Consider the following 19,889-nt stretch of genomic DNA (forward strand, 5'->3'; position numbering starts at 1 on the left):
TAAACCTTGTTTTTGTTTTTTCTCTTCTCTTTTCTTTTTTTGCAATGTTCTTTGTCTTCTTTGACATCATTGCAAGCCCCCCCCTCCCTCCCAATGTAATGTTCAAATCAATCTTTGGCGCGTAATTTTCGGAAATGCGAAGAGGGAGCTTTGGCTCCGCGGACATTTGATGTGATCGTCATCGCCTACGGGAGCGTATGCCGTGACGTCAAAGTTCACGATTTTACCGGTATTTTTTAAAAGATTATCTCGGGATCTAGAAGTCGTAGAAGAAAAGAAAAATTCCCGTTGGTCCCTCATTTTTCCTGTCTGTGACTTTGGCCACTTTGCAAACCTTAACCAACGTAAGCGCAACTGAATCTATTGAGGTACGTGGAAAGGCATGGAGTGGACACCTTGGACATCTAACTTTCGCCCCATTAGGGGCATTAGGACTACACACGTGGTAGCGCTTATCATGGTGTAAGAGCTCAGTTCGTCATTACGGGACATGGCTCTACCATTGTTGTCATGTTTATTTTAGATTTACATCTCTATAGTATTCTCGTAGTGTATTCTCTATATATCATTTATGACTTACGTATTAACTACTTGTTTACAAGAACTATTCTTTGTTGCTCTGGCTTGTCATCTTCTATTGCTCCTTGTGAAGTGACTGCCAGCAGTGTCATCTCGATTTCCAATTAAATCTTGAGTATTGTATGTCTTTTTATACTTATATCTATTATGTATGGATTTATTTTATTTCAAGTCTTGCGCCTTTTTTTGTGACATTATCCTGCTCATACCTTCCAGACTTCTCGTTAGGCTTGCATTAAGGCACTCTATTACATGGTTCTGGCCTCTCCTCTCACCCACTCGCTCGCTCCCTCTCATTTACCTTCACTCAGGCCTTAAAATGCTAATTGCTAAATCTTTTCCGATTTAATTCTTTTATTGGAGAGGGTAAATAAATCATTTTTTAATAGGTCTTACATGTCTTACAAGAATATTCTCTTTTTTTTTTTTTTTTTTTTTTTTTTACTTTCATTATCCTTTTTTATTAATATCTCTGTTTCAACGGGGACAATTTTTTACCTATGTGTTGTTTCGGATACTAATTGTTATTTGCTGTCCCGTTGGTGTAGGCTTTCTCCTATTCTGTCCTCCTTCTTTGTTAGTTTTCGGGACGATTTCTCTCCTTCTTTCTTCGCTTGCGGGGCCTTAGCAGTTGAAGCTCCTTCTATCACATCTATAGAGGAAGAAAAAGAATAATAAGAAATTCCATCTTACAGTTTCATCTAATCTGACTGGTTTGAACTCTGTTTTTCTTCTTTTTTTTTTCGAAGGACCAGGTCTAGCAAGATACTCAAGCTTGCAGGCAACTAATGAGTCGAACTCTAATCTGGGAGGCATTGAACTCGGGCGCACTAAGGTTCAGGTGTCATTGGAATAATAGTTCTGAATGGTCCATGTTTTGGCTTTTCTATTCATTAGTGATTATAGGCTAAGTCTTGAAAGAAGTCAGCCAAGGAAGAACTTGCCTGCCGAACCAAACTCAGTGGTGTAGTGGTTAGCGCGGTGCACTTTAAATCTGGAGGTATTTGGTTCGCGTCCAAGTAAAGTCATACAAATTAGCGTAGGTACTATGTATTAAGTGGGGAACGACACTTGTGATAAGGATTTATTCTATCACAATTTAAATTCCTTTCTTGCCAGTCAAATAGGGAACTGATTGCTACTTGATTAAAGACTCTACTCAATGGTCCTCACGAGACTGACACCCATATTTATGAACAAAATGCTGGCTCTTAAGTTCGTGCTAAGCATAGTCTCAAGGCATTTGATTGGTCAATTTCGACTTGAGACTGATCTAAGAACGATCATTCTTGTTCATAAATACGAGTGTAAGTGCACCTCGAACTCCTTCCACAAAGCCGAAATACTTCGACCCCGCCGGGAATGGACCCTGCGGTGCACAAGTCTACACTGTTCTACCCACTCGGCCACTTAGGTTGCACCATTTGGTAAACATTCAGCTCGGAGTTTTTTCATGAATTGGACGAAACTCGAAACTGACTTCTTTCATGAAGTGGACTGTAGGTATATCCTTCATTCCTATGCGTTTGGAGTTGGGTGTTTATCTCATTCAATGTATAAATCCTCATTTTTCAAGTCCGGACGGAATAGAGGATTTCATTTATTCTAGTCTGGATGTGGGGAGTGCAATGACCTCTTGCGCGTAACTCTGCAGCTGTGTGTATGCTGTTGAGGTATTGAGGAATGGCTTTAGTATTTTCCATCAAAGATTGTTTCTCTCTCGTCTATTTAGAACACCAGTTGCTGGTTCATTGGTGTTAAGTAACGACTTGTATGGTTGGTATCTGGACGGGTGACCGTCTTCCACATATTGGAATGAACGTAGACCTACCTTTAGGTACTTAGACTAATACTTAGTCAGTATGACGAAGTCAGTTTTTGAGGAGTCTGAATTCCAGCGAAATGGCAAGGTGGCCCCTAATAGCCTCAGAAGCAAAAATGGGTGATCCAACCCCCCCCCCCCCAAATAATAAGTCCCATATTCGATTCTATTCTATCCCGTTGTCCCATATTTTATCCTATTCCATTCTTATCTGTCCCATATTCCATTCTATCCTATCCCGTTGTCCCATATTTAATCTTATTCCACTCTGTCCCATATTCTATTCTACCTCATATTCTATTCTATTCAGGTGAGTACGATACACCGGAAGCCATCTGGAGCGGGGACATGCGGCGCCTGTTGATCGGCAAGATTGCCGCCCACATTGCCGACTTCACGCCGCGCCTTCGCGGCAACAATCGCGCCGTCTATCAGTTCTGCGGCATTCCGGCTGTGAGATATCCGCAGCTCGAACAGGAGATGTTTGTCAATATATTCTACCTGCGGCATTTGTGTGATACAGCGAAGTTCCCCGACTGGCCCATTAATCAGCCGGTGAGTTGAAAAATTGTGTCGACTGGGGCGCTACTTTTTATTATTATCATGTTTAGGAGATGTTTGTTAATTATTCTACCTGCGGCATTTGTGCTATACGGCCCGGTTTCCGGACTGGCCCATTAATTTTAATTTTATTTTAATTTTTTTAATTTATTTATTTGACGGGTCACAAAACCGGGTTAATCAGCCGGTGAGTTGAAAATCGCCTGCGGCGCTGTTTTTTTTTTTTTTTTTTAATTTTTTTTTTCAATTTTTTAGTGGGCCCCCTTGTTAGCTGCGGCGCTTTTTTTTTTTTTTTTTTAACTTTTACTTTCAATCTTCTAGTGGTCCAGCTTGTTAGCTTGGGAGTTTTTTTTTACCTCTGGTAAAATAAGTGCACCCGAGTTCTAAGCACAGGACCGAAAAAAAAATTTAGACTTTACCGGGAATCGAACTCGGGACCCCCAGCATGCAAGCCTAGTGTGATACACTCGGGCACGGAGGTTGTTTTAAAAACAATATACCTAGTAACGAGAATAAACAAACAATTATTATTATTTATTTTTATTGTTTGTATATTTGTTTAACAAAATGTTTTACAAAAAGATCTTTTTGTAAAATTTGTAAAACATTTTGTTAAACAAATATACAAACATTCTATTCTATTCTATTATTTATTTTTATTTCTTCTAATAATTCTTCCACTAACTCTACCTATATAAACCTCGAGCTGAATCCTCCTCGTCTAAAACTTTAACACAAAGCTCAAGTTTGTGTCGAGTGGGGAGGAATTTTTTTTTTTTTTTTTTTTTTTTTTAAGAGGTTTGAGCTCGACAAAGGTCAACTATCTGACATCATTTAGATTGACTCGAAGCAAGTTTACTTTGGACTATCTCTCCATCGATGATAATATGAGGGCAAATAAAGGAATCTCTATTTTATTTTCCCCACAAAGAGGAAAAGCTTTGACCTAAATGTTCCGTGAAAACCTTTTTTTCCACGGTATCAAACTTTCATGAATAGGAAAAATCTAGGTAAAGGTTTCAGACTGTGGGAAAATATAGGGGAAAAAAGTAGGTAGATATAATCATGAGGGACAATCTAAAATGACATCCTGGCTTTTTTTATTCCTTTCTTTCAATTTAGACTTTTTTGTCTGCACTCACACTGGACTTTGAGAATCGAGCGCTTTTCGGTCTCGAGAGCTAGAGTTGTAAGATTACAGAATGATGACAGTCAGCGTGGCAATAGTCAATTATAGCAGATTGAAATAGAGGTCTTCATGAATACTGACAAAGATCGATGGTTCCAGCGCTTCAGAGTGGGGCAGTGTGAAGCCCTCCACTCGTCTATCTTTTCCTCATTTTCCAGTAATCTCTATCTCGGCTTCCAGGATAGAAAAATCTGTTCATAATGAAAACTAACAAAAACAAAGACCTCCCCTCCAGGAGGTATGTAAAAAGTTCCACTTTTTTATACCTAAACTATAAAAAAAGCACTGTAAATATTATCCCAACTGTGATAATATTCTTCCCCAAAGAGACGTCGAGATTTATCTGATAAAATTTTAAGACAGTCAGCGTGGCAATAGTCAATTATAGGTAGCAGATTGAAATAGAGGTCTTCATGAATACTGACAAAGATCGATGGTTCCAGCGCTTCAGAGTGGGCCAGTGTGAAGCCCTCCACTACAGTCAGCGTGGCAATAGTCAATTATAGCAGATTGAAATAGAGGTCTTCATGAATACTGACAAAGATCGATGGTTCCAGCGCTTCAATTTCAAGATTCACAACACATGCCCTTAACCAAATTTGACCCTGTCTATTAATTTCATTGTTTCTTAAACAAGTGTCACGGGCTGATTTGCCCGCGGCGAGAGGAACTCTGATGGTTATCTAATATCTATACGTACATATTGCCGTGTCTCCTTTGGTCTGGTTCAAATTGCGGCCATGAGAAATTTCCATCCTTCACACTTTCTCCTCCTGGAACATCTTCTTTTGTCCCGGCACTGCCTGCTGCTTCCTCACCAAAGTCCAAACGGGAGCTAACCCAAGAGTGGTCTGTCTGAATTACGGACTACCACACGTTCTTCCTTCTGGATGAATTTAAGATTCCCCCCCCCCCATTCTATACTAAACAAGATATGCGGCCCACGGACCACATGTGGCCCGCCAGACCATTTTTGTGGTCCGCGAAGCTTTTTGGGTGGGCCTCATCGGGCTTCGTTTTTACTCTTTTAGTATAGGGTGGACTCCCAAAATGTGCAGCATCCACCATACTTCCTCAAGGAAATCCTGGATATAGGCCTGCTCACCTGTGTATTTGGCCCACGAAGTACCTGCCTATGTACCATGTGGCCCGCAATGCCCGCATACACATGGAAGTTAAAAATCCCTGGTATAGAAGATCAAAGATGGTCTCGTTGTGAAGATAGCGTACAAGATACCTCGAAGATGTGCTTGACTCTATTGAGTTTTGATGTGACCTCAGTGTGAGCCTATTGTGGCTGGCGAGTGGGGAGGAAACAGCTCAGGTCTATGTCAATTCATTCTTAGATCTTCTTTCTTCTTATGAAATTTTCTTAAAAAAAAAATAAATAAATAAAAAATAAAAAAAAATCTCCCATTTGACTGATTCCAATTTCTCTTTTCCCATGGCCTCCTCCAGATCATGTTACTCAAGGACGTCCTCGAGGCGTGGAAAGCGGAAGTGGAACGCAAGCCCCCTGAAATGAGTGTGGACGATGCTTACGAAGCTCTGGGCCTAACCAGGGGCAGCCATCATGAAGAGAACATTGTTCGGAAAGCCTACTATAAGTAAGTGAATTCCCAAGTTAACCTTTTAGCTAAATTACCCATAGGATGAAGAGATATTTGGTAGGAAAGCCTACTACAAGTGAATTCCTAATCCTAAGTTAAACTTTTTAGCTAAATTTCCGTTAGGATGAAGAGAATATTGTTAGGAAAGCCTACTACTTGTAAGTGAATTCCCAGGTTTTTAGCTAAATTCCCCTTAGAAGTGAGCAATTTTCGCTATTTATTTCTGGTGCGAATTGGGGGCCTCAAAACCCAAGGTCGGAAAGAAGAAGAATGGAGACATTCTTTTTGAGAAAAAAAAAACTTTATTCAGGCTAGTTGGAAACAGATCACCCCGTTCGATCTAAGGATAAAAATAAATTGAAGACCGACCATCACTAATGTGCTAAGTGCCAAAAATATAAAATTTGAGTTAGGTACGGATTCACGTACTATGTACCAGTGAACATACTCTGCAAAACGCGCTAAGCTCCACAACGTTCCAAAAAAATCCCGATAGATGGGGGTAGTGGTATGCGCCCGTGGTAAATCAGGCAGAAAAACCTCATTATCTCAGTTTGAACTTTTTGGCGCTTAGCACATTATTGATGATCGGTCTTCAATTTGAAATGCTTGTCAAAATAGGTGCTGCGGTTGGCGGTATTTCGACAGCTTTTTGGCGGTATTTTGACCGCTTTTTGGCGGGTTTCGACCGCTTTTTGGCGGTTTTCAGCTATATCGACTAAACGGTTAAAGATATTGTAAAAAAAAAAAAAACCGTTATGATTCGGATCTCGGGTATCTAAAATAGCGGGCTTCAAACTGGTGAGAGGGGGTCTGTTTTGGTCTAGAACAGCGGGTTCTAAACTGATGTAGAGGAATACTTTGGGTCTAGAGTCAAGGTCGTCTAGGACCTAACGTTTGAACAGCGGATTTGCGGATTCTTTCGTGGGGGCTCTTCAAAAAGCGCCTAGCTTTTCGTCACCAAAAACGTCACTGTACAACTGCTAAGGTTTTTAGGGGTTTCTTTCATTCCATTCGGTGATAAGCAACTTATTAAAACTCTCATTCGGTGACAAGCAACTTATTAAAACCCTCATTCGGTGATAAGCAACTTATTAAAACTCTCATTCGGTGATAAGCAACTTATTAAAACCCTCATTCGGTGATAAGCAACTCATTTACCGCTCTCTCACATTACACAGCCTGTCCCACTTTCCCACTTAGGAGTGGGGCCGAGAAAAGCTAGCAGCACGCAATCACCCAGGTGGTCGCCATCCAGACAGTAACCAACACTCACCGTTGCTGAACTTCTGTGATCCATCTGGAATGGGTGGATTCAACGTACTCTCGCGCCTGGCTAGGCAGAGTACTTAGACAACGAGATATCCACAGATATGTGAAGACAGAGTTGAGAACAACAAAAGGAGCTCAATGTAATCCAACTGATCCCTTTCATGATTATTGATTACGGATCAGGATCTTATTCATGAATAGAAAACAATGAAACACAAAGATGATCATACTCTTCGAAAGTCAAAGATGTTCTTAGTGCATACTAGGTTCAAAACTAGCAAACACAAAGATGATCATACTCTTTGAGAGTCAAAGATGTTCTTAGTGCATACTAGGTTCAAAACTATCAAACACCCACCTGTTGGTTCTGATCCGGGTCTCTCTCCACCTCACACTCCTCCAGCGTGTAGTCATACGAGAACATGAACGTGAGTAGCGACCACACCACGCTCGTGTCCAGCATAGCGTCCCGTAGCGACCCGTCGATCGCGAGCGATCCGAGACACTGGGCGGTGTCGGCGGCTAGCCGGGCGAGTCGGGGGAAGCGGAGAATGGCGGCCAGGTCGCGCAGGAGCGACGGGCACATGGCGGTGAATGTGGAGCGACAGCCGGTGAACTGGGCCGCTACCGTGTAACATCTGACGGCGAAGGAGGGGAAGGGAAATTATTAGAAAAAAATACATGTATTTTCACCTTGATTTTTTTTTAGTCCCTCCATCCACACCCCTGGTGGGCGATTGAAAGGGGGCACCCACCGGCTTTCGCCTCAATCCCCCGTTTATTCCTCGATCCAGTCTAAGATGAATTTAATTCATAAGTTTGTCGAGACCATGGATTGTAGAAAGGATGGTAGAAAAGTATAAAAATCTAACCATACATAAAGGGAATCAGATAACAGAATAAGAGATGATAAAAAGAAACCATATGTAACATGTCAGATCAGATGATAATATGTGCTTACTTGACTACATAGGAACCTAGTAGGCCTTGTTATATTATACTTACTTGACTACATAGGAACATACTAGGACAGGCATTTCGTTTCCCTTGAGAGAGTTACTCAGAACCGACATACAACGGGTAAAGGCTACATGCAGCGTCTGCAACACACAAGGTCATTATTATAAATTAGCAGTTTCGTGAAAGTTGAGATTCGGCTGAGTAAAAAATGGAATAAGGCCTTTTCCAATGTAATGGCTTGGCTGAGAGCATAATTATGTTTACAAATGCAGGAGGTATTGACTATGGGGCTCAACCACTTTTTTTTTTCTTCGCTGATAAAGGAAGTTCGAAACACGCTGATCTCAATAGAAATGCTTAAAATTTCATTTGAGGCTTCCTAAGATGAGAAATCTTCGTTTGAAATTTTCGAATTTTGAGTATTAGGTCATTCTTCCAAAGCAAAATTATCAGTTGCCATAAATGAGCAGCAAGCATGTGTATTAGGGACAGTAGAAGGAGGTGGAAGAATGGTGAGAGTTTGTTGGGATTCCAAGATGGGCCAATCAATTGATAAAAAGAAGACTGACCTACTTGTGTATCTGTAATGAGTTGTTAAATAAAACGTTATTAGGGCCAGCGCAAGTCTTATTATTACATTACATTGCTGGGTTTGATGGGAGGTATTACATTACATGGGGGAAGAGTTTAGACTGCTGGGGTAAAGGACCGTAGTCTCATTCGAGCAGGATAAACAAGGTATACTCTATTCTATTCTACAATAAAATGGAGGTCTTTTCTTGCGAAATTCCTGTGTGCGGAGTCCAGTATGTAGGACTAATGCATGCACCAGGTCCTATGCAAGCAGTAGTTTCGTGGAAGAGTTCACGTAAGAGAGCCCTTCCACTTAAAATAAAAAGTAATAAAGCGTTGACCAACCTCAGTGGTGCAGTTGTTAACGCGTTGGACTTTGGATCTGGAGGTTGTTGGTTCGAGTCCAAGTCAAGTCATAAAAATTTATCTGGGTGTAATAATCGGGGAACGATATTTGTGACAAGCATTTAAATATGCTTGACACAATTAAAAATTCCTTTATTAAAGCGTTGAAAAACAACTAGTGGTTCTTACCTGGAATCCGCCCTCGTTATTCAACTCCTGTGCATTGAGCGCCGAACACTGGACCGTGTGGTACGCCAGTTCCACAGCCGCTTGCAGAAGTGAATCGTGTTCCGTAGAGCCGCCAAATAGCGCTTCGTTTTCGTCCGAAGTTTCCGCCCGGATAGTTGTGATGAGTTGCCGATAGCCGGCATACTTGTAGCCGGATAGCTCTTCTGAATATCTGAAAACCGGATGACCTTTTAGTAGGTTTCGTTCGGTGCGTTATCCCGTTAACTCAAATCAATTTTTTTTTTCCAATGAACACAAGGGAGAAGGAAGACAGGATAGGAGAAAGCCAGCCGTTCTGAGAACGAACCTTAATTAGATTTCCTTTCACATTATGTTTTGCAAGCTCTAGGTCGCGGATTGGATGCCCGACCAAGGCGAACTTTTCTTAACAGATTAGGTTCGTTCTCGAAACAGATGCTTTCAATCAATCAATCAATCAATCAATCAATCAATCAATCAATCAATCAACCAATCAATCAATCGATCAATCAATTTTATTTGTACAAATATACAATTCTATGTGGTACAATGTTAAGACTACGTACTAAACTAAACTAAAACTAAATCTATAATAATATAATAATCTATAGTAATATAATCTGTAATAAGCCTATCCTGTCCTTTCTTTGACCTCAAGACGATAAAACCTTCCTATTTTGGGATGATAGGACTATGTGACTTCAAGACGATAAAACCTTCCTATTTTGGGATGATAGGACTATGTGACTTCAAGACGATAAAACCTTCCTATTTTGGGACGATAGGACTATGTGACTTCAAGACGATAAAACCTTCCGATTTTGGGACGATAGGACTATGGTGACTTACCTATGGAACAGTATTCTCTGGGTTCTAAGCACCAGTACGATATTATTGGGACTTGGGACTATAGTAATATAATCTGTAATAAGCCTATCCTGTCCTTTCTTTGACTTCAAGACGATAAAACCTTCCTATTGTGGGACGATAGGACTATGTGACTTACCTATGGAACAGTATACTCTGGGTTCTTAGCACCAGTACGATATTATTGGGATTGGGATCATTGTTCTGCCAACATGTACGACTGCATAGGAAGTCGTACGCTTTGTTAGCTCGAACGAAAATGTCGCGTCCGCCTGGATTTTTGTCGGGGTGATACTGTGAGGCAATTCTGTGAACAAAGAAAAAGCAAATCTGGCGTGAACATCACACGACTTTCCTTATCCTATTGAATGATGCTTATTTGGGTGTTCTGTTGTAACATTTACAATATCTCTAACCGTTTAGTAAGAATTGAATAGGATAAAATATGGGACAACGGGATAGAATAGAATAGAATATGGGACAGATAAGAATGGAATAGGATAAAATATGGGACAACGGGACAGGGTAGAATAGAATGGAATATGGAACAGAGTGGAATAAGATAAAATATAGGACAATGGGATAGAATAGAATTGAATATGGGACAGATAAGAATGGAACGGAAAATGGGACAGAAACTAATAGGGTAGAATAGAATTGAATATGAGACATAATAGAATGGAAATTCCTTTCTTTTTAAAGAAATAAATGAATCTTGAATGTGTATTTATTTTTTCCTCTAAGTAATAGTTGCAAGGAATTTTCATTTCCTCTAATAGTTGCAAGGAATTTTCATTTCCTGTAATAGTTGCAAGGAATTTTCATTTCCTCTAATAGTTGCAAGGAATTTTCATTTCCTCTAATAGTTGCAAGGAATTTTCTTTTCCTGTAATAATTACCAGAAAAAAAAGAAATTATTTATTATTTTTTCTTAAATAAAGGGGACGCAAAAACTTCAAAACATTTGGGACACATGAGGAGGCACTCACCTAGAAATATCTGCGCAAACTTCTCCGGCCCGTGGTTCTCCAAATAATACAGCATGGCCTCGGGCAGGAGCGGGCCCAATATGGACCGCTTCAGTAAATCAGAACTGGTCAACTCATCCGAAATGAACGCTTGCTGAGTGTGAGTGAGTTTGAGAAACCGCGCGATGGGCAACACGTTGGACCCGGTATACATGAGAATGAAGAAGAATACGCCTGGAATATGAATAGAATATAACTCATTTATACTGCTAGAATGAGACTAAAGAGTCTCAAGAAATTTATCTGGGGAGGCAATCGAAAACGCGACCTAACGCTAAAAAAGTAGACGTGCTACCCACCAATCTACGTAACTAGCCTGGTTAATTTTACAGAAATGAAGAAATAAAATGATCTTATTCTTTTTCCTCGCTTTTCCCCGTATTGAGACGGGATCGGCTATTTCTTAGCAAGGAAAATTCAGGCTGGTATACTTCCTGTACGATGCCCCCAGTAAGAAATAAATAAAACATCTAATAATAATTATAAATAATAATTATAATAATAATAATAATAAATAATTAAGGTTTTTTCTCACCAGTCAAATATAGTTTCCTGGCCAGCGCATTATCAACGACGATTTCACAAAGCAGTGTTGCCACCTGTTCCACCAGGGCCGGATCAAACGTGAGCAGCGTCTGTACGATGTGCGGCAACACTGTACTATGGGAGAGACACCGTTTGACTTTGGGCAGGGGCCAGATGACCGCCCCGTCCTCGTCTCTGGTTGGATAACAGCGAGTGACCTTGAAAAGTAATCGACCAATTAGGGAAGAGATTTATATCACAATCAAAAAATATTTTTTTTTTTTTTTAATTTGCGATCAAGATCTCGTTTTTTTTTTATTATAGGCGAAGAAAAAGAAAAAGATTATTATTATTAAAATATTTTTTCTTTGTAAAAGGTCATTCCGTGACTACCCTCCTTAATTTAACCTCACTCAGCCTGAGTGGAGCCGGGAAAACAGCAGTACGCGGATTCCCCAGTTGGTCACCCATCCAGGTACTAACTACGGGCAACGTTACTTAACTTCAGTGTCCCGTGGGGAACTGGTGCATTCAAAATGCTATCGCCCCGCTGGTGAAGGCTGAATTTCGGGCAAAAAATGTATTCTTACCTGGAGGCATTCTTTTGTTTTACCTTTTTTTGTATTCTTTTCTTTTTTCTTACCTGAAGACATTGACATTTCATATCAATCCGCTGTGTAAGGAGAAACCTATGGTAGAGATTATTGAAGAAGGTCAGGGGAGATCGGATGCCCAGATCCTGAGTCTGGCTGAGGGACTATAAACAGAGAGTAGATCAGTGTCTAGCTAGGGGACTATAAACAGGGAGTAGACTAGTCCAGACTTTTTTCAATTTTTGGCACTTTTTCGTGAAATTCCCTGACTTTTCCCTGACTTTTCCAGTCTCCATGAAATTCCCTGACTTTTCCCGGTTTTCCCGGTTTTCCAGTCTGGTAGACACCCTGCTAATGCATTTACTCACCATTTTCATCGAGGAATATCTTCACATTTTCCTTAAAGTCGAGTAGTTTGTCGAGAAAAATGACCAGTCTGTCTCTCTCTAGCTTATCTTGGGTTCGGGCTAACATTAGAATGACACAGCGGATGTCAGGAAACAGGCCGATGGTGTCCGAGTACTGGTTGTACACGATGCTCATTGCCTGGGGTCCGATAAGAAAGTTAATGTTATTTTTAAATTTTGTCTGGCTGAGGGACTATAGACAGAGAGTAGATCAGCGTCTAGCTAGGGGACTATAAACAGGGAGTAGACTAGTCCAAATTTCCTCCCGCTATATCTATAGACTCGTAGACAAGCATACATATATTGATATAAACTCGTGACTAGATTAATAGACTCACGGGATATCCAAATGTTAAACGGTACCTCGTGTTCTTTAGTAGCATTCAATGAGGAAAAATTTGCTCAATCGTTCATTGCAAGATTTGACCCATACAAACAATCAGAGCTCACAAGAAAAGCAAAAATATGTACCTAAGTTTAACTTGTTTAGCTCCATACACAGAAAGCCCGCTCTGAGGCGTATAGGTGTGAAATGCATTCTCAAGATGACCAACTAGTCTCCATCATACCACATAACTATGTTATGTACTACTATTGGGACTCGAAGCACAGTTCAGTCCTTTCGGTTATGAATGCCTTTGCCATTTGTATTTTGCAAGGATACCAATGTTTTAAGAAAAAAAATCACCATAGAACCCTCGAAATACTTTCATGTTAAGCAACATTTCCAAAAACCTTCGTTTGGATGGGTGACTTACCGACACTACCAGGGCTCCAGTGCCCAGGGTAACATGCCGGATCCACATGTTAAGCAACGCGTCCAGAAACTTGTGATTGGACAGGAGGCATGACTTGTTCAGCTGCTCCTGACGCAGGTCGGAACTCTCGTCATGCATGGGATGCATGAGCGCGCATAGCATGTCCACGCTGGCGTGCGAGATGGCTTCGTTCTCGCGATTCAGAGCTTTCACTACCTGGAATGGGAATGGTAAAAATATTACTTTTATTCAACAAAATTAACATAATTAACAATTGAAAGAGAAAATAACAAACATAAAATTAACAAAAAATAAACTGATATGTAAAATGAATGGAAATTTATCGGAAAATTAGGAAAAAAACAATTCCAAAACGATACATCTGAATCTGAAATTCCATCCTGGAAACAATGACATTCAATAGGACCGATTTTTCGAAAAAAGAATTTCAATTACACAGCCAAAGGTTGCAGTCTCTTTCAAAAAACACCTTTTGTTGACAACTAAAAACCTATAAAAAACTGAAACTCAAAAAAGGGAAAAAAATGTGATATCTCCCCAAAAAACACATTTTGTTGAAAATCAAACACCAAAAAAAAGAAAAGAAAAAAAATAGTGATATCTCCCCAAAAAACACATTTGGTTCAAAATCAAACACCAAGAAAAACACCTCCCTCAAATTACCTTCAATCCCACCGCGTCGCGAAAGCTGGGCATCGACGTAAACGCCGCGTAACCAACGCGACAAGCGACCAATCGACGCATGGTGTGGAACTGCGCCTCCAGTTCTGCCGGGGACAGGCTGGATTCGCTCTGGTCGCCCTCTTTCTGCAGCAGAGATTGGATGGCGGAGAGAATGAGTTTTTCCTTGTTTTCCGCGAAAATGCCGTCCTGCGTGACGGAATGATTGAGGCCACTGTATGGAATGTTGATATTGAATCTGGAAACATTAAAAAAAAAAAAAAAAAAAAAAAAAAAAAAAAAGGGTAGTGTTCCACGTGATATCTCCCCAAAAAAACACAGTCTGTTCAAAATTAAACGCCAAGAATTCTATCATTTCATACATGGTTCTTAATAAAAGGTATATTATTCTACTCTTTTCCAGCTTACCTGTAAGCTCGAATAGACCACCTCAAACTCATGATGGTTCCACGAAATGACGGCCGCGCCCATATTGTCCCGATCCGCATAAAACGCCCTCAGCTCCTTCTCCAGCGCCTCCCTTAGCTCCTCCCTCGTCTTATGATTCCAAATCAGACTGGGCAACGAATGGTTCCCGGCGAACTTGTAGTAAAAGAGCTTCCAATTGGCGGAGGCTTTGACCCGTTCCCGCCTTTTTCGTAGAACGATGGGCCGGTCTTTGTGATTGGTGGGACCCGTGGAAGCTCCGCCCCCCGGGCGCACTGATTGGTCCAGCCCGAGCGAGACGGACCAATGCTGGAGCGCCGACTCGAGACTCTTTTCGAGCGTTTTGATGTGCCGCTCGATTTTGACCTGGAAATCGGGGGGAAGAATACATGAATTGAACGGAAGGAAATAGGAGCAGATTTCAATGGGTTTGCAAAGCTCAAACATTACAAAGATTAAAGATTACATTAAAGATTCGAGACTATTTTTAAACGTATTGATAGGACTAGATATATCTATTTCATTATGGTATTTATCATGAGTAAGTAGCATCTTATAGAGAGGGGATATGCCAACATATTGATGTGAGGGTATAGAAAAAAGACCTTACCAAATGTGGATTTCTCTGGTTTCTAGTCGCATGATCCACAGCCAGTTTGAGGTTATCCCTCAGTTCTACATCTTCTTCGACAGCATCGGGTGGTACCTCTTCATCTGATTCCAGGAACTGCAGCAACCCCAGAGGTAAGATACGAGATAGGAGGGCATGGGCCGCTTCGTTGTCTGTTACCCATAGACCTGGAAACAAAAGAGATTAAGTTAGTTCTTCAAAAGACGAAATTTGGGGCAGGCCTAGAAACAAAAGAAGACATTGCATATGATAGTTCTTCCACAAGACGAAATCTAGAAACAAGAGAAGAAATGAAGCAGTTGCAAATGGGTAAAAATTAATAATAAATGGTTGATTCCTACGTAAAAAGTAGTGGAAAATGCAAAATCTGATGTCAAAACTCCGAAAAAAGTAACTTTAAAAGGTCAAAAATTGCCAGCCATTTTTGGGTTAACATCCAACCTGCGGTCAGGCATTTTTGGGTCGGGTGAAAGCGAGATCCAAACTGCGATCGGTTGACTATGAGGGGAAAAGGATGTGTGAGGGTGATCGAATGACCGCAATTTGGATGCAACCTTTTTGTACCTGTGCTCCCTGACCGCAGGTTGGATGCAGCCAACACTACACCACCGAGGCAGGTAAGATAGGTATAATAATGGTCGCTAGAGTCCGAAATGGAATATTCGTATGGTCGCTACTAATAGATAGATACAAGATGAAATAAAATTTGCATAAAGTTGAAGGGAAGTGGGAGAAAAGTTGAGTTGAAAATGCCGAAAAACGATGAAATTCTGTTTCGTGTTAATATAGGCCGGGCGGGGTGCTAACTCTTGACGTTCGCGCGCCTCCCGGCACGCTTGATTCGAATGGTCGCTACCCACCTATATGATATATTGGAATGGTCGCTACTCACACAACATATTGGACTACTCACTAAGAGATACAAGATATTCGTAAGGTCGCTACTCACCGATGAGATGTCGACTGAGTTGCCGATGCATGGTGTCGCTCCGGTCGCTACCGGAGAATAGAGCGGCCAGTAGATGCCGGGGCAGAGCGGCTTCACACAGGGCGAGATGTTGCAGGCGGCGCGCTGTTTCGGGTTCCCCCTCTTCGATGAGGGCCCGCATGATGAGGCCCGCACCTGAAATAAACCGAAAGAAGTGAGATGTACAGTTTTAAGTTCACTTTTTCTTACAGACCGATGAGCTTTTCACACCTAAAATTCTGTCCTGCCTTGGAAGTTGGAAGCCAGCAATGACATCGTAGGGAAATATTGGGATGCGAGAGAAAAAATGGCCTGATGGAAAGATCCCGATATTTGCAACATACATCATACAGAAATCAAATCAATAATACGGGCAGTGTCCCTGAGGTTGCGAGGGAGCCGTTGTAAGACCAGAAGTTTAAACTTGGAAGATGGAGCAGGGGTTCCCTGATGTGATATTGTTTTCTGGAGATGTTTCTTTTTTAGTCCGTCCTTCCTTTATTAAATTACAATAGTATTGAAAATAGGTAGAGGAACATTTTTAGGCCGGACAGGATTGACGGCCCCCTCCGCACCAAACACGACTTTTTTTTGTATTTGGCTAAACAACTCGAGAAGTCACAAAAGATCTAACCAGGTCGCAGTGACAAAGGGCGTTTATTAAAGCCGATGTCCCTACTTATACCAAATAACTCGAGAACCGTTTGTCTGACGAACAATGGAGGAGTTGCAATTGGGAAAATATTATTAATGAAAGGTCGTTTCCTACGTAAAAAGTTGTGAAAAATTCAAATCTGAGGTCAAAACTCCGAGAAAGTAACTTTAAAAGGTTGAAAATTCAATTTTTAATTGCCGTTCTATTGAAAAAGTTCAAAAGAGTTGTGACGTCAGACTTCACGTAAAAATGCGCAGAAACGCTTGCGCACAAACAAACGAAGCGGGAGTCATGAATTATGACGTCATCGCCTACAAGAGCGTATGTCGTGACGTCAAACTTTACAATTTACCGGTATTTTTTTAAATCGATTTATCTCGGTATCTAGAAGTCGTAGAAGAAAAAGAAAAAATCCGTTGGTCCTCATTTTTCCTGCTCTATGACTTTAAAGCTCAGGCTCTGTGATGAAAGCTCGAGAGGTATCGCACAATGCGAGCCGGCATGCTCGATAATTTTCTGCAGTACCAGATCTCGCCGGGGTGAAATGAACAGGTGCTGTAAAAAGGGGAAGCAATAATGAAAAAAAAAATAATAATAAATATTTAAAAAATTGAATTGAAAAAAAAAGCAAGAAAAGAATCTGCTTAATAGAGCAGTTGCAAATGGGTAAACATTATAAATAAATGGTCGATTCCTATGTAAAAAGTTGGGAAAAATCCAAATCAGGTCAAAACTCCGAAAAAATAACTGTAAAAGGTCGAAAATTCAATTTTTATTTTCCGTTCCAATGAAAGCGTTCAAATATGTGTGACGTCAGACTTTACGCAGTTGTTTTTTTTCGTCCGTTAGGTAGCGCCACTATTCAAGCGCGCTAGCGGAGGAGCAGAAAGAACTGCGCAGAAACGTATGCGCACAAACACATTGATGCGTTGCCTGCGAGGGAGCTTTGCTCGGGACATTTGATGTGACGTCATCGCCTACGGGAGCGTATGCCGTCACGTCAAAGTTCACGATTTACCGGTATTTTTTAAATCGATTTATATCGGGATCTAGAAGTCGTAGAAGAAAAAGAAAAGTTCCGTTGGTCCTCATTTTTCCTGCTCTATGACTTTGAAACATCACCCAGGTTAAGACAGTGTCAGTCAAGGTCCAATTACACTAGCTAGATAGGTACATTTCCCACAGTACCCACGGTCTCCTGATTAATATTTTTAAAAGGATTCGATCTTGCAACGTACACAACGGGCGCTTAAGAACTTTTTTTTTTTCACTTTCAATTTTTGGCATCTTCTTGTTAGCAGAGCGTGGTTCTAAGAAAGCAACAATAAGAAGGCACTGACTTCATTTGGATGAACGATTATACTTTATTATAAAACAATACAAAAGACAAAATAGTCAAAAGCAGAAAAGCACATTATGGTGATTTTGGAAAGTTGAAAAAAAAAAGCTCAGAGAATAACAAAGAAAAAAAAAAAAAAGAATCGATATCGAGTTCTAATAATCGATACTTAACTATCGATTTACAATATCGATAAATCGCATGGCGCGAGTATTCAAAAATGGTACCTAACTGATTAGTTAAATTGATATTTCAACACTTCCGACCTAATCTTGTACAGTAGATTCTCATTTCCTAAAGGAAGAAAATGAAAGAAGCAGAAGAAAAATCACTCACCATTCTCCCAAACGGTTTACACACAATCACAAATCCGCCCTGCAGGTCCGATACGGTGTGCATAGCTTCGATTGTGTTGAACGGGTACGAACCCAGGACCTCGGACTGGGAGCCAGGTACTGATGACATCTGGTCGAGAGAATGAGAGGTAACCACAAGAATGACTGGGTTGCGAGATTCAGACCAGTGATGCTTGAAACCTTCCACTTTCTGAAATGGAATAGAGAAATAGAACTGGGTTAGAAAAATGTTTTAGCCAACACCTGAGAGCAGCCTAAGACGCGTTTCGTTCTTATTTGAACTCATCAGTTAGACATAGCTCTCAGGTGCTGGCCAAATCCCTCATTACATGGGGAGTATTTTAAGATAGGAAATTTTTGGTCGAAAATTGGCTGCCGCAGGCGGTCGATTTTGGACTTAGAAAAATTAAAAAAAAAAAGTTCAATTTTTGGACACTTTTTAATGATCCCTCATTACATGGGGAGTATTTTAAGATAGGAAATTTTTGGCGAAAATTGGCTGCCGCAGGCGGCTCATGCATTTTTTATTCAAATACGTATTCCGCAAATGTAATAGAAAGTCGTGTGATGTTCACACCAGATTTTTCTTCTTCTTCTTCGTCTTCTATTTCTTGTGCTTGTCGTTGCCATTTTTCACTTGCATCAAAAGGGAAAAAGTTAAAACGCAGTAGAAAATTAATGATTGGTGCCTTTGATTCCCTGACAAAAGCAATGCCATAATTGCGACAGTAGAAAAAAACTTGGCACAATTTATTTTTATTATTATAAAAATAAAATAAAATTTGTATGTAGGTAGGTACAAACATAATGGTAATTGTATCTTCTTTTTCTGTGTTCTTAGTAAAGAAAAAATCCATGTTTGCCGTTGATAATAAATAGGTAAATTGAATTTTTTCCTTTTTAATTCACATTTTTTCTTCTTCTCCTTTCTTTCTTCCTTTCTTTTTCTCTTCTTCTTTTATTTTTTTCTCTTTCTTTACATTCTTCTCTTTCATTTCTTACTTGCGTTCCAATCACACCGCCTTGTTCTACCCTTGTCTGATAATTATGTCTGTTCTATTTTTCCTCTGTCTTTGTGTTCACGTCTCCCTGTTTTCATTGATTTTATCACTTGCTTTTATTTTGTCTTTAATTATCGCTCATTCTATTTTCTTTACAACTAGACGAGAAAACTTTTGTTTCGTTGCGAACGTCGTCGCAATTGTCTCCTCCTCTTTTTCTTACAATGAATTGACAGCGAAATATACCTACGACGTCTCGTCGAAGTTGGAGTGTTTTTCTTGTTGTTCTTCTTCTCCTTCATTTTCTTCTTATTCTCCTCCTTCTTCTTCTTCTTCTCCTTCATTTTCTTCCTATTCTTATTCTCCTTCTTCTTCTTCTTTTTCTTCTCCTCCTCCTTCTCTTCTTTTTTCTTTCGTCTATATGCTTATGTCTGCACCATCTCATTTTTCATTATCATCGTTTTTGGGGAAATGCAAAAATGTTTGTCTGTCAGTCAGTCTGTGAAAAATCAGGAG

General features: G+C 40.4%; 2 protein-coding genes across 2 annotated transcripts in view; one reads left to right on the forward strand and one right to left on the reverse strand.

The window, feature by feature from the left end:
* LOC103524295 (sodium/hydrogen exchanger 9B2) overlaps positions 1 to 19,889 on the forward strand; it is a 49,843-nt gene that overhangs the window by 24,126 nt on the left and 5,828 nt on the right. The window lies entirely within an intron of this gene.
* LOC103524293 (dnaJ homolog subfamily C member 13-like) lies at positions 7,365 to 19,367 on the reverse strand. The gene is made up of 15 exons (XM_026833385.1): positions 19,353 to 19,367; positions 18,353 to 18,562; positions 16,005 to 16,182; positions 15,035 to 15,222; positions 14,407 to 14,790; positions 13,981 to 14,187; positions 13,297 to 13,512; positions 12,496 to 12,677; positions 12,182 to 12,287; positions 11,549 to 11,756; positions 10,971 to 11,187; positions 10,125 to 10,292; positions 9,101 to 9,311; positions 8,039 to 8,133; positions 7,365 to 7,671 (listed from the first exon to the last, which is right to left on the reverse strand). The coding sequence occupies exons 1-15, from the start codon at positions 19,365 to 19,367 to the stop codon at positions 7,380 to 7,382; spliced, it is 2,877 nt and encodes a 958-aa protein (XP_026689186.1). The 3' UTR covers positions 7,365 to 7,379.

This window comes from Diaphorina citri, unplaced genomic scaffold (genome assembly GCF_000475195.1).
Source record: "Diaphorina citri unplaced genomic scaffold, Diaci psyllid genome assembly version 1.1 scaffold91, whole genome shotgun sequence".
Lineage (NCBI taxonomy): Eukaryota > Metazoa > Arthropoda > Insecta > Hemiptera > Psyllidae > Diaphorina > Diaphorina citri.

Excerpts from the sequence above, each read along its gene's own strand:
- LOC103524293 (XM_026833385.1), bottom strand. Across the intron at positions 13,513-13,980 it reads GCGACGCGGTGGGATTGAAG|GTAGTGAAAGCTCTGAATCG; the intron begins GTAATTTGAGGG and ends TTCCCATTCCAG. Across the intron at positions 10,293-10,970 it reads GCGCAGATATTTCTAGGTGA|AATTGCCTCACAGTATCACC; the intron begins GTGCCTCCTCAT and ends CTTTGTTCACAG.